Genomic DNA, 25,876 nt, shown 5'->3' on the forward strand with positions numbered 1-25,876 from the left:
CCCGCAGACAGAGGAGACTGGAGGTGCTGGCCTGGGGGGAGGGGGGAGGCCTGGGCTGCTCTCTTGGCGTTCGCCCTGTCCTTCGTTCCCTCTCAGAAGGGCGAGGATTCCTCTCCTTTTCAATAGAAGGCACCCACATTGGCAGTAAGGGCTGTTGCGAGATTGTAGGTGTGGCACAGGCCCCCCCGGGTCAGACCGATAGCCCAAGCGCTCCATCAGGTCAGATGTGGTGGCAATATGTCCAGGGCCATGATTGCAGCCATCCCTGAGAAGCCCCCCCCCCCCCCAATTCTGTGGCAGGGCCTCAGTCACTGCCCCCCCCCCCCCAACAAGCCTCTGGAGCACACCAGGGGGTTGTTCCCCTTGCTTCTCATCACTGGGACTTGGGCTTGTCGCGGCACGCCTGGGTTGATGTCTTGCCCTCTTTGTCTTCTTCTTGAAGCCTTCTCCGACGTCCAAGTTCATCCAGGGCTACTTGGGAGCTGTCATAAGTGCCGTCTCGATCGCGGTGGGTAACATTTTACGCTCGTCTCTCCGTTTTCCGTGGGTGAATGCCAGCTACTTGGGGAAGTCGTTGGCTGGCACAGTCCCTCCGGGCGGTCTCCTCTGCCAAGTGGCCCTGGGCCTTGCTTGGGAGACTGCAGCAGCAGCAGCACAGTGGCTCCTAGGTCACCCACGGCCACCTCTGTCCACCACCCCCGTCCCACTGCCCCATCCCCACAGCCACCCAGCCTGTGCTGGGCCAAGAAAAGCCCCTTTGCCAGGGCACATTCATTCTCAGTTTCCTTGAGCTGCTGGCACCTGATGGGCGTGAATCCTGCCCTGGAGAAGGAGGTTTGTGATTCAGGTCCTCAGGCAAGTGTGTCTGCCACACTGTCCTGCTCTTCAAAGGAGACCCAATGGCCTGGCTCTTTGTGCCCAGATCCGGAGGCTTTGGGCCTCATTAAACACACTCTGCTGACAATTAGCAGCAAATCACCTCCCGGGGCGAGCCCATTAGGACGAGATGACCTGAAAACCTGTGCCATCCCCACCCTGCAGTGGTCTGCAAGGAATCTTGGATTAATTAAAACAAGTCCCCCTCTATGCACACCGTCTGCAGGGAGCAAGAAAGAGAATGAGGAGCGCCAGTGTCCAGACCTGCGACTCCGAGGTCCTCGTTTCCTTGGCAGGAATGGCAGCTTCGGACCCAGTTCAAAAGCAGAAGTGGAGTCCTGCTCCCTCCTCCCTCCCCTCCCCTCCCCTCCTCCTGCTGGCATTGGTGCCTTGGCTGAACAGGGCTGCAGATCCCAAACCCGTGCCTGTCACCTTCGTGCCTGAAGAGATCCTCTAATAAGCGGCTTTATTGAACAGGGCGGGTAAAAAGAGACGCTGGGATGAAATCCAGGTGTGTGTGTGTGTGTGTGTGGGAGTTTGCCACACACACACACACACCTGTGCTTGCCCCTGCAGCTTCTTACTTTCTCCTGTTGAATGGAGTGGAGTGATGGCCCTCCATTACGGGCAAGAAAGGGAAACGGGAGGGGCCAGGTAAGCCCACCGTCCTCCAAGCTGGATAAAAACCCAGGGGCTTTTAGAGCTCACTTCTTCTTTGGTATGGGCTTTGATGAGCCCCCAGAGTCCTTTCCTAGGCCTGGTTTCTCTCGTGGGGAGACATCCATTCATGGCACCAGGGAGGCTCTACGCCCAACTTTTAGAGTTCAGCAAAATGAATATCAGGTATAAAAGGGGCCTGAGGGAATAGATCCTGTAGCTGAAGTGAACGGGTGCTCAGATCACGAGGAGGAACACAGCAGGGAACCTGGCGTCTGAGGAAATAGGCGACTGGCTGGAGGGGGGCTTAGGAGCAGCTGGGGCACAGGGGTCCATTGCAGAATTCATGTACCCAGGCCATGCACCAAAGCCTTGCCACATCAAAGGGACTCGAATCCCTAGTTTATTTGATGAGCGAGTGAAATGCCATCTCTGCCACCCGTCCCTGCCACTCGATAAGGGGTCTGTTCCAGCTCATCTGCCCAGTGTGGGGCTGTCCTTCGCAGTGGGTTCAGGCCCTGGCAGACTAAGGGGCGGCCTGTCACTGCATGAACCTGCCTGGCTATGAAGGTGTGCACAAGGGCGCTCTTGAGGACCCCACGATCCGCCAAGGCCCAGCCTGCGGGACGCGCTCCCTCCGGAACCCCCCATGACCACCACCCCGCTCTCGGCTCTGCCAAAGGCCGTGCGAAGACCCACCTGCTTAATTTAGCCTTTTATAGTATGTCGTTCATAAAAATGTTTTAGAGTTTTTAATGTTCTCGGTTCTTCATTGTGTTGGAGTTTTATTGTTTTCAATTGCACTCTGCAAATAAGGCGGTATATAAATGGTGACTGTAAATAAACAGGTGGGGCTGGTCCTGTCCCCCGCCTTTTACTCCCTCCGCAGCATGGGCAGCCTTCACGGCAGTGGTGACGTTAAGAGGCCCTTTGCCTTCCAATGTACTTTTTAAGCACCGGTGTGGTTCGCGCACCTCGTTGGTGCAAGAAATGGCCATCTTTAAGTTCCCAGCCGTGGCCATCCCTTGACCTGTTTAATGTGTCTCCTGTCCCTGCAAACAGTTGAGGCCTTAAAGGTGGCCCATGCGCATTCCCGTCCCGATCCCTAAGCGCCCAGCCTCTCTGGTCAAGGCGTGGGGCCTTTCCCACTCGTGGGCGGCATTTCTGAGTCTGCTTAGAGAAAGTCCAGGTGTGAGGGTGGCAGAGGCGGCCGGTGCGGCACCAACTCCACGGCAGGTTCTCATTGCAGGGCGGGAGGGGAGGGGAGGGGAGGGGAGGGAGGGGGCACCTGGTGTCTCTTCTTTGTCCACCTTTCCCGGCCCTGTTAGCTCCCTGCCAGGGACTCTTCTCAGCTCCCTCCCTGCTGCCTGTGTCACCTGCCCCTTCTCCCCCCACCCCACCCCCGACATTGCCCACCCACAGAGACACCATTTTTCACCCTCCTATCTAGGTGAAGGCGCCCCTGTGGCTCTCCTTAATGCTTGCTGCCTCGCCTTGATAATTGTTTGCGAGCAGCGTGCAGCGGCTGCGTTGACAGCCTGCGAATTTGCTGCGATAGCCCATAATCGGTTTGAGATGGAGCCGGCGGCCACCCACCGCCCTTGACTCGATTGGCCACTTAGCACTGGAAAGGAGACCTGAGATCTGCGGTGCGTCGGGTCCGGTGGGCAGCCCCTTCGCCCCCCCCTTCCCCACCGCCTGGCCGCAAGCCTCGATTGGCATCACGCAGCTCTGTGTCGCTCCACGGGATGGACCCCTGGGCGCCACAGTGGGTCTCCTCACTCCATCCCTTGCAGGTGCCCACCCTTCGGCCAATGAAAGCTGCAAGAGGTGCTTGTGGGCATCCCTGCCCCGCTCCGAAATTCCATGCGCAGGGGGTTGGACTCGATGGCCTTGTAGGCCCCTTCCAACTCTGCTAATCTATGATTCAATGCTATAAAACTGCCCCTCCATGCCTGATATGTTACAGTAAAAAAACCCAACCCACCTGTGTTTGCCATCCTTGGTATAATAATAATAATAATAATAATAATAATAATAATAATAATAATAATAATGATGATGATGATGATGCTCTCTGAGCAGGTGCAATTTTGCATTTTATGACCACTTAAATCATGACAACAGGAGTGAAGTGGAGTTTGCTTCTGCACCTGTACGGTCCTTTGTGCGGTTCAAGGCTTGTGGAGCCCTGGAATTTGGCCTCAGCTGCACCGCTGCCAGTATTGCCAACTCTCAAGTTTTTATTGTTTATAGCCAGCGGCCATCGCAATGCGAACCCTAAAGCACATAAGAGTAAAGAAATGAATTCCTTTTCTGATATGCTATTCCACATGTTACTCTTCTAAGAGCACTCAGAGAATACTTGCTTGCAAGGAAGCTGCGGTGCCTTACTTCCAGGGAGACCAGCTTAGATTCAGACTGCCAAGTCTGACTGTCTGCAGAGGTTAGAATTAAAATGTCCAGCTCACGCCAGGATTTTGCGGTAGCAATTGCCGACACGCGGCTTCTTAAGCAGGTGTGAAATTCTGTTTGTGGCCTCCAGGGGTTTGGGCTGGGGAAGCAGTTACTGGATTCCCAGGTGATATTTGGGGTTGACTTTGTGTCCCTAACAATGAGCACATGATGCAGCCGCAGCTTCGGTTACCATGGAGCGATCCCGGACTGACGATAGCAGTGCTGCATCTCTCTCCATCCCTCGGCCCTCCATTCAGGATTCAGAGGGGGCGTTCATGGAGCTGTGGGATGGCCTGAGCCCACTTCCACCCTCTCTGGCCCAGGCCCCGCCAGTGATGGGCAGCTGGGAAAACTCAATGCAGGGTGCGAAACGGGAGGTGCACTCCGCGGGCCGACGCTTTGTGCCTGTGGCGGGAAATCCGGAGGGTGCCCCCCTGGCTGCTGAACGTGGGGCAGCATCCGCTGGGGCCTATTCCTCCTTCGAAGTGAGCGGGAGCTGCCCCTGAGCACGAAGGCTGCTTCCCGCATGGTCCTGCAGCCCCGGGCCAATCCACGCGGCAGGGAGCCACGACGTCTCTGGGCCCCTTGTGTCCACACTCCGCATTTTTAGGCCTTTCTGTATGGATAACAGTTTAAGTTTACCCCTGAAAATCGTTGTTAGATGAAGGAACCTCCAACACAGAATCATAGAATAGCAGAGTTGGAAGGGGCCTACAAGGCCATCGAGTCCAACCCTCTGCTCAGTGCAGGAATCCACCCTAAAGCATCCCTGACCTCTTGAAGGCCTCTACTGTGGGAGAGCCCACCACCTCCCTAGGGAACGGATTCCATTGTCGTACTGCTCTAACAGTCAGGAAGTTTTTCCTGATGTCCAGCTGGAATCTGGCTTCCTTTAAAATTCCTTTAACAATGAATGAGTAATTGTTTCAGTTGGGGCTGTGGAGGGAGAGACAGAGCAGGATTGGACAAGGGGGTGGAACTATTCCTGGCCAGATTTCTGCTGCTGCTGCTGCTGCTGCTTCTGTGTCTCTCACCCCAGGAGGGGAGCTGGGCTTCGGGGGGGGGGGGGCAGGGCAGGGCAGGGCAGGGCAGGGCAGGGCTGGCATGCCTCGGGACTCTCCTCTCTCTGCTTCCTTTCCCTGCAGGTGGGCCTTAATGTTCTGATCCAGAGGGCAAACAAGTTCACCCCGGCCACCAGGCTCCTGATCCAGAGACTGGTGCCCTTCCCTGCTGTAGGTAAGAGCGTGGGCCGCTTCTTGGGACTGGAATGCTTTGTGGCTGAGCACCGCCTGCTGCGCCTGAACCCACGTGCAAAACGGCTTCGCAGCCTTCAGCGCTTCATCCTGGTATTGACGGAGGGGAGCCAAAGGATGAAACTCCCCACTGGGCATAACGCAAGGCCCTGCGAGGGCTCCTGGGGTCCTGGCCAGGGGTGCATTTGCGCGCTGAGCCAAGAGCAGCCTCCACCCATCCCTTTTGTACACTAGTTCAGCTGTCCACATTTCATTCATTAGCATCGGGACCTTTTTCCCTCCCTGAAATTTTACACGCTTTGGAAGCTGCCTCCTACGGAACCAGGGCCTTGGTCCGCCCAGCCCAGCGTTGTCGACACTGGCTGGCAGCCGAGGCTCTTCAGGCTTTCAGCCAGGACTTGAACCCGGGGCCTTTCAAACGCAACATGCAGTGCTCTGCTACGGAGTTCCATCCCTTCCTTGCCAGTGGGATTAGTCTGGTAGTCCCATTGTTACCCCACTTTGTAGCCACTGGATCCGTAAACCCTGAGGACAGGGCAGTGCGGCCTGGGGCAAGGCGCTTGTCCGGCAATCACCCTGCCCCATTCACGGCCAACGTGGCCTTCCACGTGTAGCCCTCCCACGTCCCCCAACTCTTTTCTTTCTGCAAGGAAGTCCATGAGTGAGGGCAAGGCGGCGCAGCCGTGTGTGGTCTTTTGCCGGGGAGGGCTGGCAGCCTTCCGCCTGCAAGTCCCCTTGGCGTGGCTGCGGCTGAATAGGTTGCAGAGGCTGCCCAGTCCCGCCCCCGCCGCCCATCCCATCCGTGCCTCAGTCCCCTACGGATGAACCTGCACAGCCAGGCTGCCCATCTGCCTGTGACCCACAGACTGGCCTACGTGGACCACAGTGCAGTGACCCACAAAGACACCCTAGCAGGAGGTGGAGGAGGAGGAGGCCAAAACGCCCCTCCCTCCCTGCCAGGCTGTCCCCAGGGCTCCAGCCAGTGAGGCTTGGGGGTAAATTGGTGTCTGGTCCCAGATAAGGTGACCCGTGAGATCTCGAGCGTAAGCAAAAAAGCCGGTTGGTGTGGGTGTGGGTGTCTTGGTCTGCTGCTCCTTACCACAATTCATGAAGTCTCAGAGGAATGGGGTGGGAGGGGGGGAATCCGGAGTCCTGTGTAGGGTGGGGGGAAAACCCTTCCTGAATCCAGGAGAGGCCTTTGAACCAAAACCCACAAGATGTCCTTGGACCCTGGGTAGGAAGGGAGGGAAGGAGAGTGAGCTCTTTTTTTTTCAAGACGCAGGAGAAGATGCTGGATGATTCCTGCATCATTATAATGTGTTGTTGTGATCCCAAAATCCTTCCTGGAGCCGGGGATTTCTGGATCTGAAGAGAGGCCTCGCAGTCTTCTTTTGGGACGCCATCGGGAGGTTAAGAGCATAAATATTATTATTATTATTATTATTATTATTATTATTATTATTAATTTATTTATATAGCACCATCAATGTACATGGTGCTGTACAGAGTAAAACAGTAAATAGCGAGACCCTGCCGCATAGGCTTACATTCTAATAAAACCATAATAAAACAATAAGGAGGGGAAGAGAAAGCAAACAGGCACAGGGTAGGGTAAAACTAACAGTATAAAGTCAGAACAAAATCAAGTTTTAAAAGCTTTAGGAAAAAGAAATTTTTTTAGCTGAGCTTTAAAAGCTGCGGTTGAACTTGTAGTTCTCAAATGTTCTGTTTCAAAGTCTGGGCTAAGCCCACCGGTCTCCTTCCTTCCTTCCTTCCTTCCTTCCTTCCTTCCTTCCTTTCTTTCATTTCTATACCTCCCAATAGCTGAAATCTCAGCACGCAGCGCAAGGTGTGGCAATGGGGGGAATCTCTATCAGGTTGTTCTATTATTATGCCAAGGTGTTAAGAGAAAAAGGTTAAGCTGGTGTCAGGATTGATTGAGGGCCTGTAATTAATTTGTTCAGCTCCTAATTAATTCTCTAGTTCCGTTATTTGTGTACTGACATGCTTAATTGTGTGCCAGGACTCTGGCCATCCTCCTGCTAATTGCTGCTTTGTTCATCCGGGGGGGGGGGGGGGAGCGGCAACCGCCGGCATCAGAGCCCTGGGTGAGCGGCTTCGTTAAAGACCAACACTGTCGATTGGCCTGAGTTGCCCATTAGCCAGACTGAGCAAAGACAAGGCTCTAGTGCTCCTTCGCACCCGCCCCTTCCCTCCGGCCGCTGCCTTGTGTGGAGGCCCTGAATCGAGGATCATAGAATCACAGAATCATAGAATAGCAGAGTTGGAAGGGGCCTACAAGGCCATCGAGTCCAACCCCCTGCTCAACACAGGAATCCACCCTACAGCATCCCTGACAGATGGTTGTCCAGCTGCCTCTTGAAGGCCTCTAGTGTGGGAGAGCCCACCACCTCACCAGGATCAGAAACCCCGGGAGGAGAACAGACGCCTGCCTGAAAGGCTCTTGGCCAGCTCTGGTTTTATTTATTTATTTATTTTATTGCATTTTTATACCACCCAATATGCCGAAGCTCTCTGGGCGGTTCACAAAAATTAAAACCACTCAAAGTATACAGCAAACAGTATAAAAAACATGATATAAAACACAATATAAAAACACAACCAGGATAAAATCAGCAGCGGTGCAGAAATACAAATTTAAAATGCAAATTTAAAACAGCAAAGTTAAAATTAAATTTATAGACTGTTAAAATGCTGAGAGAATAAAAAGGTCTTCACCTGGCGTATGAAAGAATATAGTGTAGGTGCCAGGTGAACCTCCTTAGGGAGCTCATTCCACAGCTGGGGTGCCACAGCAGAGAAGGCCCTGCTCCTGGTAGCCACCTGCCTCACTTCCTTTGGCAGGGGCTCATGGAGAAGGGCCCCTGAGGATGGTACATGACGTGGCAGTTCTCGTCCCCACCCCATGGAAGGACGAGGGCAGAGGCCTCCAAAGGTTCATGAGCATAAGAGGCAGGAGCCGGGGAGGTGAACGTGCTCTGCAGAATGCATGAGGGTTTTGCCTCCCAGCATCATGGTTTACATGAAAACCGCTCCGTGGGGACCCTCCTATGGAGAAAATGTGTTGCGCTGAGATTGGCCTGCCAAGGACAGGCCCGAGGCCATGCCCCCTCCTTCGGGGCAGGGACCTGGCCGGAGGTACCGTGCCAAAGGCTTGCGTGGGCAAGGAAGTGCTCTGTAGCTGGATGCTGTAAGTGCTTTTCACAAGAGCTGCATTCTAGGGGTTGAAAGACCTCTGTAGATTGGCATTCATGGCATTTACATCCTGCCTTTTTTCCTCCGTGGAGCCCAAGGCGGCATACATAATCCTCTCCATTTTTATCCTCACAACAACGACCCTGTGAGGTAGGTTGGGCTGAGAGTCTGTGACTGGCCCAAAGTCACCCAGTGGGTTTCCATCACCGAGTGGGGACTAGAACTCAGATCTCCCGACTCCCAGTCTGACACTCTAGCCGCTACACCACACTGGCTCTCAGATGGCATATGTCTCAGACTTGGCCAGGGGTGTCGTGGCACCGCACATGAAATACTATTTCTCTGAAGCCAGAGCAGTGTGGATGCTGGACTAAAACAATCCAGATTCTGCCGTGAAGCAACCAGCATTCTCTGCAGGCAGAAGAAACTATGCCAATGATACGCATTTGCTGAGTTTTGCACAATGGATTCATCTTCTGCCGTACGGGGTTCAGATCGTGGACCTTGCAGCTGCCTTCCTGACTGCCACTGTTCCCTCTTCTGCTTCACAGCTAGTGCCAACATTTGCAATGTGGTCCTGATGAGACACACGGAACTGGAGGAAGGGATCGACGTCCTGGACGCTGACGGAAACGTCGTTGGACCTTCCAGAATCGCTGCCAAACATGTACGTGCCGTGGGGGGCTTCTGTGGCCCAGTGTGGCATGATTACTTTGACCCGTGGCTTGTGAATGGATGTGGCGCAAGCATCAGGCAAAGCCTCTGTGTGTGTGTGTGTGTGTGTGTGTGTGCATGGAGAAGCTAGCTCTGTTTTGACTGAGAAACATTTGCGCTGCTGTGCTTCTAGTAGCTAGGCAGGGACTCAGGCGCTACCAGCCCTACCTTTTACAATGAGGTTTTTCCCACATGGGGAGCAAACGAAGGATGTCATTCTGCGTTTCTTCATACATGGAATACGCATGCCGTGATGGCCTCCTACACAGAAGTAAGCCAGCCGCCCCCCCCCCCCCCGTGCTAGGCTGGGAGAAGAAAGTCCTTTTTGAGTCGTGAGCGGTTGTCACTGAAGCACCCTCTGGTGGGCATGTGCAGCCACAGCAGCAGGGTTTGAGAAACACCAGGCACATGAAGTCCTCGCTGCGAGGACCACTGAGCTCTGCACATAGAAAGAAAATAAAGAGGCCGCAGATAGGAGCTTCTGCGGAGCCCTGGTTCCACAATAGTGGGTTCACGGCACTTTTTGCTCCTCTCTGTAGTTGTGCTCTTGAGCATCAGAGAACCTGAAGTGCCTGATGTGGAAACACCAGGCAGGGAAAACACACTGCTTAAAAAGAAATTGAGGGGAAAACACAGGATGTGTAGCTTCCACCTTGCTGGAACTCCTTGGCAACTGTCAGCCATGCCCAGAGAAAGGGGCTCCAGCTGTTTCCAGCTTGCCACAAACTTCTGGCTGATTCCCCGACCAACCTTTAAACTCTGCCGTCTGCCCACAACTGCACCAGAATGTCCCTGTTGTGTCTGAGTCTCCAGCTCAGTACTGAGATAATGTACACAAAGCACTTTTGAACACTCAAGAAGCACGGTGTGAATGCCAGGTATCATTGCATTGCTGTTGAATGTTTACAGAGAGTTCAAACCTGAAAGAGTCTTTTATTGGCAATGCCTGCCTGGGAGGACGACTGACGGTTGTCCAGGGAGAATCCAAAATGGCAGCCTCCTCTTGGGGTGGGGGTGGGGGGAATTTTATTTATTTATTTATTTATTTATTTATTACATTTTTATACCGCCCAATAGCCGAAGCTCTCTGGGCGGTTCACAAAAATTAAAACCACAATAAAACAACCAAGAGGTTAAAAACACAAATACAAAATACAGTATAAAAAGCACAACCAGGATAAAACCATGCAGCAAAATTGATATAAGATTAAAATACAGAGTTAAATCAGTAAAATTTAAATTTAAGTTAAAATTAAGTGTTAAAATACTGAGAGAATAAGCTGACGACAAAAGCAGTACAGTGTAGGCACCAGGTGGACCTCTCTGGGGAGCTCATTCCACAGCCGGGGTGCCACAGCGGAAAAGGCCCTCCTCCTAGTAGCCACCTGCCTCACTTCCTTCGGCAGGGGCTCACGGAGAAGGGCCCCTGTAGATGATCTTAAGGTCTGGGCAAGTACATATGGGAGAAGGCGTTCCTTCAAATAACCTGGCCCCAAACCGTTTAGGGCTTTGAATGTCAATACCAGCACTTTGAATCGGGCCCGGACCTGGACTGGCAGCCAATGAAGTTGTAAAAGGACTGGCGTAATGTGGTCTCGCCAGCCAGTCCCTGTTATTTATTTATTTATTTATTTATTTATTTATTTATTACATTTTTATACTGCCCAATAGCCAAAGCTGTTAGTAAATGGGCTGCTCTGTTTTGTACCAGCTGAAGCTTCCGGACCGTTTTCAAAGGCAGCCCCACGTATAACGCAGTGCAGTAATCCAAACGAGAGGTTATACCGATATAATAATACATGCACCCTCCATTGCAGCCTCCTGAGACTGCTTTTCCTTTTTTAAAAAATGCTGCGTTGGATTTTGTTCGCTCCTGGTTTGGGCGCTTCCCAATTGGTGGTGTAGGGGGTAGAGATGGGTCAGCAGAGCGGCCCTGGCACACACGTAGCAATGAAACACACCCTGACTCCTCACAAAGAGTTGCAACCAAGGAACGTTCAAGCCGGGGTGTCCACAGCGTGTTGGTTGCGGCCCGAGTGTCCCACAAGAACCTCCTTCTCTCTCTGGCCTCCGTCTGCCGGTTGGATGGCGGCTTTACAAAACAGTGACGGCGCTGAAATCGTATTGGCAGCTTGGAGGTCTGCATCACCTCCCAGTTGTAGGCTTTCAGTAATCTTTCAAGTGGGCAGAGGAACACCCCAAAAGCGAAGGCTAAAGTTAACGGTGGCAGGCTGTGGCACGGAGGAGGGCCGGCCCCTCTGAGCAGGCTGCTTCTGCGTGGGTGCTCTTTTCCTGCCTGGAGTGGACGTTCTTGCAGCCGGCCTGGCCTCTGGATTGTCCGCCTTGTCACTGCAGCCTTTCCAAGTGTGACCTTGGGCAGAATTGTGACTTGTGCCACGAGTCAAGAGCCTGGATTTGCCATGACCATGGCTCAGACCAGAGAGGGAAAGATCCCAGCAGGCCTCTTTCTGGCACCAGTAGCCACGTGAAAGCAGGTGGCTTCTCCCCACCGAGTTCAGTGCAGTTCAAGAAGATCCCCAAGCGGTCCCATGCTTTGCGGTGAAATTTGGGTACATTTGCGAATGAGCAGTTACAGGAAGTGTTTTACCCTCTGAGCTTTTGAGAGAAAGCATAACGGGGCGACCAGTTTTCATCTAGAGATCAGCAAAACTCTGGAGTGGGGCTTTACCTTCTGTTTCCTTTTTCTCAGGCATTGCTAGAGACGGCCCTAACCAGAGTGGTCCTGCCTATGCCTATACTGGTTCTACCTCCTGTCATCATGTCTCTTCTGGAAAAGTAAGTGTGGTGGAAGGGCTGCTCTTTGGAGTGGGCCAGTTGGTTCCTGGGAAGGCAGGCAGGCAGGCATTGGGAACTCCCCATAAGGGAGACGTGGACGTGGCTGTGATCGGAGGCCACGAGCCACGGGCAAGGGGGCCGTTCCCTGCAGCGGGGCACAGGCTTTGCTTGGGAGTTGAGGCCAAGAGCCTTCCAGGGAAGAAGAGACATGAATCCGGAACCATCACAGGCTTTGGGGCCATTCAGTACATTTAGGGGCCATTCTGAGGGAGCCTCGTGGGTGCAGTCAGAGGCGCCCCTTCGCACAGCCACTCCCAAGGCCCCCGTCCCACAGGTCGGAAAGCTGGTGCGGTGAAAATGCAAGTAGCTCAAAGTATGTCAGAGGTGGGATCTGAGCACCACAACCAAAAACGCTCTTTTGAACCTGCTGCTCTCTTTTTTGTTCAGGATCACCCACACCCACACCCACCCACACACCCACACCCACACACCACACTCCCCGAACACGACCCACTCATTCAGTCGCTCATTTCTCCCTCAACACACCCTTTTCCCTCCGCCCCTCTCTGCAGCTGCGTTGCCCCTGGGCCATCACACTGCTCTTAGTAACCGTAACAGGGAAAGACAGAAGCAGCACGGATTGCTGTTTGCCAGATAAGGGGCTGGGCGGGGATGGAGGCGGTATTGTCACGAGAGGTGGCCCGGGTGGTCTTTAGCCAGCCAACCTCTCTTGGGGTACGGACACTTCCGGACTGGTCTCCCGCCAAGGCCCCCGCTCGTCCGATTGAAAGGCACTCTCGTGGTTGGCTGGCTGGCATGGGTGACTTGGTCGCCTGCTAGGCATTTGCATGGAGCCCATATTCCCATGAGGGCAACTCCTTTTAATTTCATCAGCAGAGGACACACATCAAAAACTAGGTAATCCCCACCCCAGTTACCATCAAGCCTTTGGCTCTTGCTGCCTTTCTCAGAACAAAATGGGTGCTTTAGCCAGTGTTCCCACCAAAGACACAACCCAAGCAACACAGGTTACAAGGAAATTCCGGTCTGTGCCTGGGATTGGGGCCATGGGGAAGCAGCGTGTTCCTTTTGCCTGGTTCTTTGACCGGCAGCGCACCAGGCTGCGTAGTGTAAATGTTTGAGGAAAGTCTGAACGAATGATAATTACACAGCTCTTCCATTTTAAATGGGTTTTATTAATTACATTTCTGTAATTAGCTGACTGTCAGAAATTTGAAACAAGCAGAGAGCCAATAAAAGCAAGGAGTGTGCTGGCTGAGAAGCCACGCCTGACGTGGACGTGCCCTCCTCCATTCCAGACATGGCTATACAGCTGTGAGAGAAGCCCACTCTGGCAGTGCCCCAAGGCTCTCTTCACACGTGGGAGAGCTGAGCACTCCAAACTCTTCCTAGGACTAAGGTCAAATGAAGCCCCGCAAAGAGCTCCACAGAAGCTTTGAAGCCTCTGAAACAGGAGCGGCCGTCGCACAGGCTGAGCGGCAGTACGGTTCTCTGTCTGGGGACTCCGCCGTCCTGGGCTCCTTCCTGTAAGGATTTAAGATCCTGCCATGAGGGGCGCAGCACAGATCTCCCCAGATCCTGATGATACCGATTTCCTTCGTGGCAAGTGGTGGATCGCGTCTCCACTTGGATCCGGGCCCTTGCACTTCCGGCCCCCCTTGCCTCTCCCCGTCTGCACGCTTCCGTTCCTTACACCGCTTTGTTCATCTCTCTTGCGTTTTTTCCAGCTTTCTTGGCGTTCCTCCGCTTTTCTCACGTTGTGCATTTCAGCTCCTGGAGACTTTCTTCTTTACTCTCCAGGAAGCCCCGCGCTGCCTCCCGCCGTCAGGCTTCTCTCCTCAGGGCTCACAGCCCCCCTTCCGTGCGGACACCCTGGGGGATCATCCAGCCCAGCTAAGTGGCGTCTATTTTGAGCTGCCTGCTTGGCGCAGGGGAACATTCACAGATGCCTGGTGGCCCCCCTGCCGCTGAGCTGGCCCATGGCGTGGCTTGGGCCCCCAGCCCAAGCACACAGGTTGTGCTGGGATCCCGCATGCCGCCGGATCCTAGGAGCTGCTGCCTCAGTCCGGCGCCGCCCAGGATGAGGCTGCAAGTCCCAGTGGCTGTTATGGGTGGTAGGGTAGGTCTACTTCTACCCTTGATTAGAATGGAGGGGGGTGGCAAAGCATGCTCTGTGGGCTGCAGGTGACATCTACCCACACCCACACCCACACCCATACACTCAAGACACTTTTGCGCAGTCCTCAGACTTCTGTTCCCATAGTGGGGGGGGGGCACTTTGAGTTTTGGAAAAGAGACAAGGGGAGGGAGGTTGCTGGTGTTCCTGGCGGTGGAAGAACACGATGGCGAAGGTGTTGAAGGAGCACAACCACAATGCAGATTAAAAGGAGCCCGTGTGGTGTAGTGGTTAGAGTGTTGGGCTGGGAGTCGGGAGATCCGGGTTCTAGCCCCCACTCGGCCGTGGACACCCACTGGGAGGCTTTGGGCCAGGCACAGACTCTCAGCCCACCCCACCTCACAGGGTGGTGGTTGTGAGGATAACGTGGAGAGGAGGAGGAGGAGGATTATGTACACCGCCTTGGGTTCCTTGGAGAAGAAAAGGCGGGATATAAATGCAATAATAAATAAATCGGTTGGGTTAAGTTTTTGAGGCAGAGTCAAGATGCTTAGACCTGAGGGCACCAGATTTAGAATAAAGGAAAAATTCAATTAGGCGAATTGCTTAGCTGTGGACCCTCCTATGTGAGGTGGATTTCCCTACAGGTTGAAGTCCCAAGGGACCCCGTGTGGCTTTGGGGGGAGGCGCCCTAACCGTTCCCTGCCACCACACGGTTTAGATCGCTGTGCTGTTCCTGTGCTTGGTATTGCACCGAGCACACTGAGTCATGTGCTAAAGGCACACCCTGCAGTGGCGTCACTAAAGCAATGGCTAGTGGTGGGCCCAGGGGGATTCTGTAGAGGGAGGGAGAAAGGCACGCGGCCTCTACTAAGGGTCTCTTCCAGGAGAAGTTTCCTTCTACACACCAGAAAGCCGCCCGGCGTTCCGCTCTTCCTGCCCCCTTCATTGTTCCCACTGACTTGGGATAGAGGCATCGGTGGCAGTTCTGTTTAATATAAACATGACACTTTCCTACCCCGCCCTGAATCTGTCAGTTTAGGAGCCTTCGGTTAACTCCTGTCATATTTAGTTTAGCATCTCACACCTTCTCGAGGCAAATGCCATTCTGGAGCACAAAACCCGATAACTCCTTTGGAGTTCTGAGAGCAACTTCCATATGGAAGACTTTGCAGAACCTCCTGAAAATGCCGGCAGCAGCTGCCACATTATGCAAAATTTGAACCACTAATCAACAATGTGCTGAAAGTTGAATGAAGGTGTATTTACAAGATCTGTGACACACGGGCGTCTGCAGAGCAGATGCACCGTCTACATAACTTTTTGTACGCTTGTCATTTTAGAGCGAGGGGAGTCTAGGAGGCTGGCCTGCTTTAGGTGCGGTCCCCATGGAGCAGCAGGCCTGCGTCTTGCCAGGCCTGCGCCAGGATCAGCCCCCTCCCCAGTGTGGCCCTGGGGGCTTTTCCCTGTCCACCGTCTGCCAGGAGCACGCTCTTGTGGCAGGTGTGGGGCTGAGTGGGGCTAGGCTGCCTGGGTGCCCTTGCAAAGGCAGAGATGCAGAGCTGTGCATCTTCGCAGTCCACCGCACAGGCCTCAGAGAAGGGCTCCTGGAAGGCCAAACAGGTGAAATGGGGGAGATGCTGAAGCTGAGAGGACGCCCCTTTGCCCCCACCCCTGGCTGCAGGAGTCTTGGCAGAGAGAAAAGGGGGGGGGCACTCACGCTGGTCCAGCCCAGTGCCCTGGTTGCATTGCGTTTCATTCCAGTTTTTCCCAGGAATTCTAGGTCCCAAGGAGGCGAGCATCTCCCTACCCATGGACGGACCGCGCAGTAAATTTACAAGACTTATTTATCTATCCCAAAAATGGTGCTCCAAACGGCTAATAATAAAATCCAGATTTGCTCCTTCTTCCAGTCCGGGATCTCTCAGATTGCAACAGTTTTATACCATGCTTTTTGCGTCCAAGGAACCCCAAGGAGTTTACAGCAACCTACTAAAACTTATGTTTTACAAATTAGAAATGATAATTAAAATGAACAAGACCGTTAAGCCCAACTTATGTAGAGCCAAATGCTTGCTGCAAGAAATGTGATTTTTGCTGCTCTCTGGAAGGCCAGGAGAGGGAGCCAACCAGGCCTCTCTTGGGAAGGCATTCCAGTTCCAGAGTTTAGGTGCTGTGACCAAAAAGGCCCCATCCGTCTCCCAGTGCTCACCTGCCTCCTTTCTGCTGTCAGGGGAACCCCGAGCAGGACTTCAGACGTTGTCCTTCCCAGTACATGGGTAGGTTCACAGGGTTGGGGGTGGCCCTTCACACACCCTGCTCCCAGCTCATGTGGGGCTTTCCCAGTCAATACCAGCACAGTGAACTGGGCCTGGCAATGAACGGGCACCCCATGCAGATGGAACGTGGGTGGAGTTGCTTGCTCTGAACTGCGCAGATCCACTAATGATCTGGCGGCTGCTGTTGTGGGATCTGTTCTTAGAAGTCACACAAAGGGGTGAGCCCCCCACATGGCAGTTTGTGCGCTGCTGTCTGGGGCACTTTCAGACAGAACGCTCCCAGGACTACCAATCCAAAGGGCCTTGTGCAGCCATCTGGTCTTTTCTCCTTATGGATTTTCTGCCTTAAGAAAGAAGATGGGAGAACACGGGAGGGTTACGAGTAGAAGTTGAGTGCATGAACGAGGCAGGGTGACGTCACGATAAAAGCCTCTTCTGGAAGGCCCTTGCGCTAAGCCTGAAGCCTTCTTGAAAGAGTCTAAGCCGAAGGAGCATTTGGAACTGCAGCTCCAAGGACCCTGGCCTTATTTTATCAGAGAATGTTAGAGTTGGGGGGATCTTGGAGGTCATCTAGTCCAACCCCCTCCTCAGTGCAGGATCCATCAATGGCGCCCTCCAAGGCCCTGCTCAAATTCCTCCATCAAAGCAGAGGCCGCCTTTTCCCATGTCAAACAGCGCTTTCCCTGAGGAAGCTTCTCCTAACCTCCTTCCTTGCAGTTCGTTCTGGCCTCTGGATCAAGAGAGGATTTCTCTCGAGCACCGCTTTTGTTTCTTACTTGGCTCTTACTCATTTAGGAGGGGAGCTTTATATTAAGGCTTAGACAAGGGCCTCATATGCCATTACAGCTGCTAACTACTAAGAACGGCTAATGCTGTGTTTTTTATCATGCCTGGTTTTAAAAAAGGTGGGTTAAAAAGGCGGTTTAAAGAGGTAGTTAGTAGCCCAAACCTGACTTTCAGTCCTCTAACCACCCCTGCTGAGATGTCGGGCAAACACTGGGGATAAGGTGGCCACCAGGGCATTCTTCCCAGCTGCTTCTGAGATGCTGCCAAATCTGGGCCGTGCCACAGGCGGAGCGGTTCCTGGTTCGCTTGCCGTTCCCGTTCTCCTGCGGTTTGATGGCGGCGGCGGCGGCGGCTCTGTTTCCATCAAACGGTGGGACCCTGACCTGTGGTCCGTGTTCAGGCTGCCTGGCTTTTCTTGAGCTCAAAACAATGAAGTCTGTTCACAAAGCAATACATTCTAGCTCTGCTTACCAGAGCAAACAAGGGAAGAGGCGCTGGTCCCTGCAGGGCGAGGCCTTGCCGCCGTCCCCTTCTCGCTCGCTCGTTGTTCAAGGCCGCGGCGGCAGTTTTTGGCTTGCTGTGATTTGGAGAGCAAAGATCTGAAGACAGGGAGCGAGCGTCCCTCCCTCCCGGCTAATTGTGAGTCATTTAGGCTGAACTTTGCAAATGGTAGGATCTGAGTCCCAATTAAGACATTACACTTCATGTGTTAATTAAGGCTTTTTCTTTAAATCAGGCCATAACTCCTCTTAATTAGGAGGCTATAGCCATTGTAATTTGAACTGGTCTGAGTTTAAAACACCCATGGCGGAAGTCGCACCTGGGAGCCGCACCAGTGAACACTCTAAATTGGTTTCGTTCCCTCGTGGTGATTATGAGGAGCCCAGCAGGGCCGTCATTAAAAGGGTGCAGCCACCAAAGGGAAGGAGAAAGGGGGTGGGGGGCTTTGTAAGGAATGCCGCTGGGGCTTCCGAGGAGCCCCTCTGGGCGCGTTTCTCAGCGACGACTCCACGGGTGGATCGGCATCTTTCGTTGCGAGGGCCCAGAACTACAGCTGGCGGCGTTGCGCTTGCAGGATTGCTGCGTTTCATAGAAAAGGGGCGCTCCTGTCTTAGCCCATTTAATTGGGGAGGGGACGGAGGGGGGGAAATAGTCCACGGCTGAGGATCCGCAGTGTCTAGCTGCAGAACAGGAAGGGAATGGGGGGGGCACAGAGCACGTCCCCTTTTCCCCACCTGCTTGGCTCCAGCTTGCTTCGCACCCATTCACATTTCATCCATCCATCCATCCATCCATCCCCTGCTTTTCAAAGGAGAGATTTTCAAAGCGTCGCTAAAGCGAGGGGGGTCTGCGTTGGGCTGGACGTGTGGCGAAATGGCTGGTTGGTGATGAGGCAGGGGCGCTAGCGTGGGGCTGCTTCAGCCGTGGCCACACCCTGCCTGCCAGCCCCACGTGACCCTGCGTGCTCTTCACGCCCGCCTGGTTATAAGCCGTGCCTCTCCGTGCCACAAGAGCTTAAATGAGGGATTGCAGGAAGTAAAGGGTGTAAGAAGAGCCCTGAAGCTGGAGCAGGCCACTGGCCTCTGGAGTCCACCATTCCGTTTCCGCAGTGGCCAACCAGATGCCTCAGTGGGAAGGCCACAAGCAGCCCATGAGCACAGGAGCACTCTCCCACCCACTCACGTCCCCCAGCAACTGGTGTACATAGACAGAGGGCCCATGACGCTGGAGGTAGCAGGTAGCCATCAGGGCTAGTAGTCATGGATAGCCTCCTCCTCCATGAAGTTGTCCAATCCTTCAAATTGGTGGCCATCACTAGATCGTTTGGTAACAGATTCTGTTGTTTTAACTCTGCGCTGTGTGAAGAAGGCCTTCTTTTCACCTGCCCTGGATCTCAGACCAATCTGCTTCGTGGGATGACCCCGCTGGGTTCTAGTATGATGGATGGGGGGGGGGGGAATCTCTCCCTGTCCACATGATGGGCAGAGTCCTGGGAGAAGGTGGACACGAAAGCCACGTGTTTATTTGTATATAGAAGTCTTGGTCACCTAAGCATGAGAAGCCAGGCCCTGCCGCTAAAGCATTGACACTCCTACAACCGGCGGAGGGGAAGGATGGCAGGGACAATTCTTACAAACTGCCCAGAGAGCTTCAGCTATGGGGCGGTATAGAAATACAATAAATGAAATTACAGAAGCTGCAACAGCTGGACGTGAGCAAGTGCAGTTCTGCAAGGAGGCCTTGTTTGTTGGAACCGGTCTCAAAGGCAGGCGAGAGGGGGGAGAGGGGTGGTGGGGTGGATGGCAGACTCCCCTGGCGTTCTGGCCTAAGGGGCAGCAAGGAGGGAGGGATGGAGAGAGGGAACAGGGGAAGTTTAGTTGGGATGGGGTGGGGTGGGGGTGAGGCATGAGTGCAAGAGCAGAAAGCCCGCCTCTTCGGTCCAGCGCTTAGCATCTGCTTCGCCCCGGAGGCCGCTGAGCCAAGGGGCTCCCCAGGAAGGGGGCCAGCTGCAAGGCCTCCGAGCAAAGATCCCGCCTCTTCAGCCCTGCGCTTAGCATCCGCTTTGCCCCGGAGGCTGCTGAGCCAAGGGGCTCCCCAGGAAGGGGGCCAGCTGCAAGGCCTCCGAGCAGAGAGCCTGCCTCTTCGGTCCTGCGCTTAGCATCCGCTTTGCCCCGGAGGCTGCTGAGCCAAGGGGCTCCCCAGGAAGGGGGCCAGCTGCAAGGCCTCCGAGCAGAGAGCCCGCCTCTTTGGCCATGCGCTTAGCATCCGCTTTGCCCCAGAGGCTGCTGAGCCAAGGGGCTCCCCAGGAAGGGGGCCAGCTGCAAGGCCTCCGAGCAGAGAGCCTGCCTCTTCGGTCCTGCGCTTAGCATCCGCTTTGCCCCGGAGGCTGCTGAGCCAAGGGGCTCCCCAGGAAGGGGGCCAGCTGCAAGGCCTCCGAGCAGAGAGCCCGCCTCTTTGGCCATGCGCTTAGCATCCGCTTTGCCCCAGAGGCTGCTGAGCCAAGGGGCTCCCCAGGAAGGGGGCCAGCTGCAAGGCCTCCGAGCAGAGAGCCTGCCTCTTCGGTCCTGCGCTTAGCATCCGCTTTGCCCCAGAGGCTGCTGAGCCAAGGGGCTCCCCAGGAAGGGGGCCAGCTGCAAGGCCTCCGGGCAGAGAGCCCGCCTCTTCGGTCCTGCGCTTAGCATCCGCTTCGCTTCTTGTCGCCTGCCCTAAGTGACCCACCGCCCACGGCTTTCCCCTGCCTCTATCTTTGGCCGCCTTTCCTCCATGGTGGATCTCCACGTCTGGGCGGCCGAGTGGGACACGTCTGCACGAGGCCAGGTCCCCTTTGCTTTGGCCACGGCCCCATTTCACGGTGTCCCGGCGGGCGGTGGGTGGCGGTGGCGGGCCTTTTGCTGCCGCGCTCCTTGGCCGAGCTGAACGTTCCTCTTCCTTGCAGAACAGCCCTGCTGCGCTCCCGGCCGCGGATGGTCCTCCCCGTGCAGAGCCTCGTGTGCCTTGCTGCCTTTGGCCTGGCCCTGCCCTTGGCCATCAGCCTCTTCCCGCAGATGTCTGAGGTCAGTGGCGCAACGTCCTGGTTTGTGAGAGGTGACGGGCGGCCGGAGGGGGGTGGCTGTGCTCATCTGACCGGGGCGACACAGTGGGGTGTGAGACGCACGCGGGGCTCGCCTTGTCACTCTAATATGAGGGTTGGGGGCACACCTGTGGTGCAGTAGAGGCCCTCTGCATGTGCCCAGTGGTACTCTTGCCGTTGCGGTTATTTTGGGTGCTCCAAAGCTCTAGATCCATTGCCCCATGGAAAGGGAACATCAGCTGTGCACTGAGGCTCCCCTCCCCCTCCTGCCGCTGTTCCATTGCCTCTCTTGAGGTAAAGATGGTTTCACCTCCTTGAGCGGAGCAAGTAGCTGCTCCGGTCGTGGCAACGGCTGCCGGGCCAAGTCACCCCCGGCTCAGCTGTCCGTGGCAACGGCTCTCTCCCCCCCTCCCCGCGCCAGAGCAGAGACGCCCGCCCCTCTGCTTGTGGCCAACGTCGCTTGGGTCTCTTCCAGAGCGCCAGGCCTCAAAGGGCGCGCTGCAGAACCCCCAGTGCTGCTGCCATGCGTGCCGTGCCTCAGGCGCCTGGTCCGGAGCGTCTTGAGAGCGGAAGAGGCTGGAGCACAGGTTTGGGGGCGGCCCGCTGGGGAGTCAGGGCAGATACAGCAGGCGCGAAGTCTGGTTGGTAGCAGCTCTACAGAGGCCAAGGTTCTGCGTGCATTTCCCAAGTGTGGGTCATGACCCTATGGGGAGGAGGGGGGCTGTGAACCCAGGGGTGGAGGTGGGGGGGGTAGTGCCCGAGGGTATATGTGGTGGCAGACAGTTGGGAGGGCACAGGTGGGGGGCAGGAGAGAAGCAGTGTGCCAAGTGTGGGAGGGCAGGTGTGTTTTGCTGCAGGTGGGAAGGGCCGTGCGTGGAGGGAAGCGCTTCGTGGGCCTCTGCTGTGGTCCTTTGGGTGCCCGGGAGAAGCCCTTTCTGGTCTCCCAGGCATTTGAAGAACTGCCCTTCGTGCATGTAGATCTTACCACTGTTCTGCTGCTGCTGCTGGTTGGTTGGGTTTGCTTTGTTTGTTGTTGTGCTTTGCTGATTTTATCCTTTTCTGCTGGCTTCATCTGGGTTTTATTATTATGTGCTGTTTCTACCATTGTCTATTGCAGCCAGTGTGGTGTGGTGGGTAGAGTGCTGGACTGGGAGCCGGGAGATCCGGGTTCTAGTCCCCACTCGGCCATGGAAGCCCACTGGGTGACTTTGGGCTAAGTCGCAGACTCTCAGCCCCACCTGCCTCACAGGCTTGTTGTTATGAGGATAAAAATGGGGAGGAGGAAGAGGGTTAGGTACACACCCTTGAGTTCCCTGGAGGAAAAAAAGTGGGATAAATAAATGCAATAAATAAATACATAAATAAATCCCTTAGCCCAGCCTTCCTCAACCTGGGGCGCTCATCTGGAGCGCCCCAGGTTGAGGAAGGCTGCCTTAGCCCAATGCTCTCCAGATGTTTTGGAATTTTGACCCCATCAGTTCCGGTCCGAGTCCAAAACAGCTGGAGAGCCCCGGGTTGGGGAAGTCCTGTCTATTTTTAGTTTACCTGTACAGTGCCTGAAAACTGTTTACTAGGTGGTCTATAAGAGTAATTATTGTTGATAATAATAATAATAATAATAATAATAATAATAATAATAAATACAGGAGAAGGTGTAGACAAAAGGAGAGTGGATATCTTTTGTTGGGTGGGGATCCCAGTTCCCTTCTGAAATGCAAAGAACTGCTGGTGAATGACAAGGGGGCCTGGCTGAGCCTCCCTGGGTGAGGAAGGGTATTGGGGGGGGGAGTTGCAGGCTGTACCCTCTTTCTTTCTTTCTTTCTTTCTTTCTTTCTTTCTTTCTTTCTTTCTTTGACTTATTCCCTGCCTTTCTTTCCCCCAAAGAAACGGCACTCAGGGGTGGAGGGGGAAAGGGCCGTTCACGCCCTGGTTCATCTCCCAGTTTTCTCCCTGACCCAAGAGAGCCACTGAGCTTTGCTCTGCCTTTTAAGTAGGTAACTTTCCAGATCCACCGGCTTCCTGTCTCTCTCACCTTGCTCATGAGGAGGCCTCCCTCTGGCTGAAAGCAGCCAACTGCCTGCTACTCCTGTGGGCATGCCGGAATGTCATATGCAGCTTCTCGCCTCCCCCCCCCCCGCCCCCGCCTTGCATTTCTTCTGCCATGCGTCCTGCACCCATAGCAGAGGATTCTAGCAAGGTGGGGCCACCCCCCGAGCCCCACCCCCTGCCATTCCTTCTTCATGTAGACTGGTCCTGTCATCTCAGCTACACAAACCTCTGAATCCTTGACTGTTTAAAACTGGGTTTGGGTATTCGAAATTGGATCCCAGCGTCCCGTCAAAGGAGCCTTGCCCTTTCAAAGACAGCACATCCAAACATGTGCAGAGTATTTTGAGGGGTAGGCATTTGAGGGACGGAGTGCTCTAGAAGATGGAGAGCAAATCCCCTCCCCCCCCCCCGCCCGCCCCCACTCCCAGTTTGGACGTGAGACAAGCCACCTCCTCGGATGGGTTTGCTCCCAGCTGAAATCCCGTTCCTTGTGCAGACTTGTTCCTTCTGGATCTCCAGGCCAGGGGGAGAAAATAGCTCCCTCTCTCTTGCCAATCTGTTTGAGCCTCCATCTTGCTGGCAGGCGCCATTAGAAAAGCAAAAGGTTAATGAGCCAATGTGGGGCGGTATTGCGGCAGCAGAGACGATGACAGTGAACCAGCAATTACTAATTAGATGCAGTTTAACAGGAGGAGCAAGTGACATCTCCTCTTCACCAACTGTCAATAATTAGCAGATCTGGTGAGGCTGAAATGTGTCCATAGTTAAAAGGCTGCTTTTTTAATGGAAAATGGAGAAGGGGCCTTGATCAAAAGAGCCGCACTGAGGTCAGAGTGGCGCCCCTCATGCAGCCCCTGCCCCAGGCCGGGCCGGGGACTGGGCCCCCCGGAGCTGCTGCCACCTCAGCAGAGGTGGGGGTGGGGGTCCAGTTAGAGCGGTGGGCCAGGGGGGCTCGCAGAAGGGGGGGCCCTTTCTTCTCCTGCCGCAGCGGTCTGCATAGCCTCGCAGGCTTTCTCCTGAGCCGCCTCCTCCCCAGTTACCCAAGGGAGATGGTGCCAAAATGGGCCCAGCTCAGCCCAAAGCCTGGTGGTGGCCGGGAGGCCGGGGTTACTGGCTCCCAGTAAAGGGCTGTGGGTCCGTGCCGTGGGGCACAGCGCAGCAGCGAGAGGCTTTCCCCAACCCTGAGATGCATTGAAGACGTTTCTGTCCCCTGGTGGCTCACGGGGCTTTCCCCGCCTCTCCCTTTCACCTCCACAACAATCCTTAGGGAAAACTGTGCTCAAAAGGAGTATATTAGGAGATCTGCTCATGGAAATGCTCTTATAAATGTTTGTGCACACGGGCTTACTGCCTTGGGTTCTGGAGGCATTATCTTGCCACGTAGTTCCGGCCTTCTGCCTGTGCCTGTGAGGTCCAGAAATGCTGTGCCAGCCAACCGACCACTGCATGCCCAGGCTGTGTCACGTTGGAGCGTCCAGGCATGGGCACGAGCAGCGGTCTGCAGGGGGCGGGGGAAGACCGGCTGCTGTGGCCAGGGGTCAGCCCAGCACTTAGGCCTGTCTCTCCGCCTCGGCCCCGCTTTTGCCTCGTTGACCATGGAAGGCCAAGCGCCTGACTGCAGGAAGACAGCCTGGCCCGGGGGCGGGGGGGGAGAGAGTCCGAAGCCGGATGTGCACCCCCCTTGCAAATGGCTACTAGCCCTGACGGCTAGGTGCTACCTCCAGTATCCGAGGCAGTAAGCCTATACACACCAGTTGCTGGGGAACATGGGCGGGAGGGTGCTGTTGCACCTGTGTGCAACAGCACCTGCTCTGGTCGACAGCTGGTGGGAACTGAGCGCTGGACGAGATGGACCCCGGGTCTGATCCAGCCTCGGGGCTCTTCTCCTGTTCTTCCCCATCCATTGCTTGGACTTGCTTTCATGCATAGCCTCCTCCCCCACCCTGCCCCCACCCCAGTCTGCTTCCCTCAAAGCACAGGCAGAAGGAGCCGCTCATGCAAGCAAGCTCCCCCCCCTCCTGCCAGCTCAGCCTCTCGTTCCGTCTTCCTGGCCTCTCCTCTCACTCTGCTGGTGCACCAGCTGTGCCTCCGTCGCATTCGAGGCTCACAGGCCCAGCTGGTGACTCCGGATTTCCTCTGCCCTTGCCCCTTGGCCTTCCCTTGGCACTCCCCCTCCCCAACCTGGCAACGGCAAAACACCTTTGCTGCAGAAGCCACCAGAGGCAGGAGAAAGATCCCTGGGGCCGGAGCCGTCTGCACCTTCGCCCTCTAACCTCCGCCTGGCTGCAGCGCCGGCCTCTGTTCAGCCCCCAAACGCTCGACCAGGGGAGAGCGCTGCTGGCGTTGGAGGGTCATTTTGCAGTTTGTGGGTTGGAGGGGGTGCCATGGCAGCCGTGACTCCCTAAGGGGAGAGGCGCTGGGGCTCAAGGTGGGCCTTTCTGAGTGCCGGAGCAGCTTTGGCTGTCTGCCCGTGTCGTGCCTCCTGCCAGGTTAACGTGCAGAGCAAAGCATCGAACCGCTCAGCCTCGACGGTGCTGCAGAGCGTTTGGCCCTGTGGCTGCTCTGCTGGGGCCACCACACTCCTCCTCACACTTTTCCTCCTTTCCTTGGACACACCCACCTGCCTCCTACTGGTGAGGGGCCCGGCCCAGCGCCCCCGGTCCCGCTGCAAGGCCGCCACCACCGCTCTCCCCCCCCCCCGCCCGAAGGTGAGCAGCAGCCTCCGTTTAGCCGTGTGGTGGGCCAGACAACCAGACCCTCTCCCTAGGGACCCTCTTCTGTCTGGGGCTGCTGCGGGGCCCAGTCCCGCTTTCAGGTCTTGTCCGTGCGCAGCATCACGAGGAGCCCTGGGCCCAAGTGCCGCCATGGCCGTGGCCAGAGGAGGCGGTCCGCTGTGAATGGCCGGCCGAGAGGCCCAGCGGCCCCCTGGCGCTCAGTGGCAGGCATGTGGGCCAAAGGACCCTTCCCTCCTTCTAGCCCGCCAGTGCCAAGAGTCGTGGGAGTCCCGCCAACTGAGTGGGGCCGGCCTTCCCCACTTCTGGCCGGGAGACCCCCATTGGCCTCTCAGCCGAGATGTAGCAAGAGT

General features: G+C 55.4%; 1 protein-coding gene across 2 annotated transcripts in view; it reads left to right on the forward strand.

The window, feature by feature from the left end:
- Positions 1-25,876, forward strand: part of SFXN5 (sideroflexin 5) — a 93,285-nt gene that overhangs the window by 52,458 nt on the left and 14,951 nt on the right. For both annotated transcript variants that reach the window (XM_063135851.1, XM_063135852.1), the window contains 5 exons: positions 443-508; positions 5,136-5,226; positions 9,011-9,126; positions 11,884-11,969; positions 20,608-20,725. In XM_063135851.1, coding sequence (XP_062991921.1) covers positions 443-508; positions 5,136-5,226; positions 9,011-9,126; positions 11,884-11,969; positions 20,608-20,725 — 477 coding nt within the window. The remainder of the gene's footprint in view (positions 1-442; positions 509-5,135; positions 5,227-9,010; positions 9,127-11,883; positions 11,970-20,607; positions 20,726-25,876) is intronic.

Source organism: Elgaria multicarinata, chromosome 10 (genome assembly GCF_023053635.1).
Source record: "Elgaria multicarinata webbii isolate HBS135686 ecotype San Diego chromosome 10, rElgMul1.1.pri, whole genome shotgun sequence".
Taxonomy (NCBI): Eukaryota; Metazoa; Chordata; class Lepidosauria; order Squamata; family Anguidae; genus Elgaria; species Elgaria multicarinata.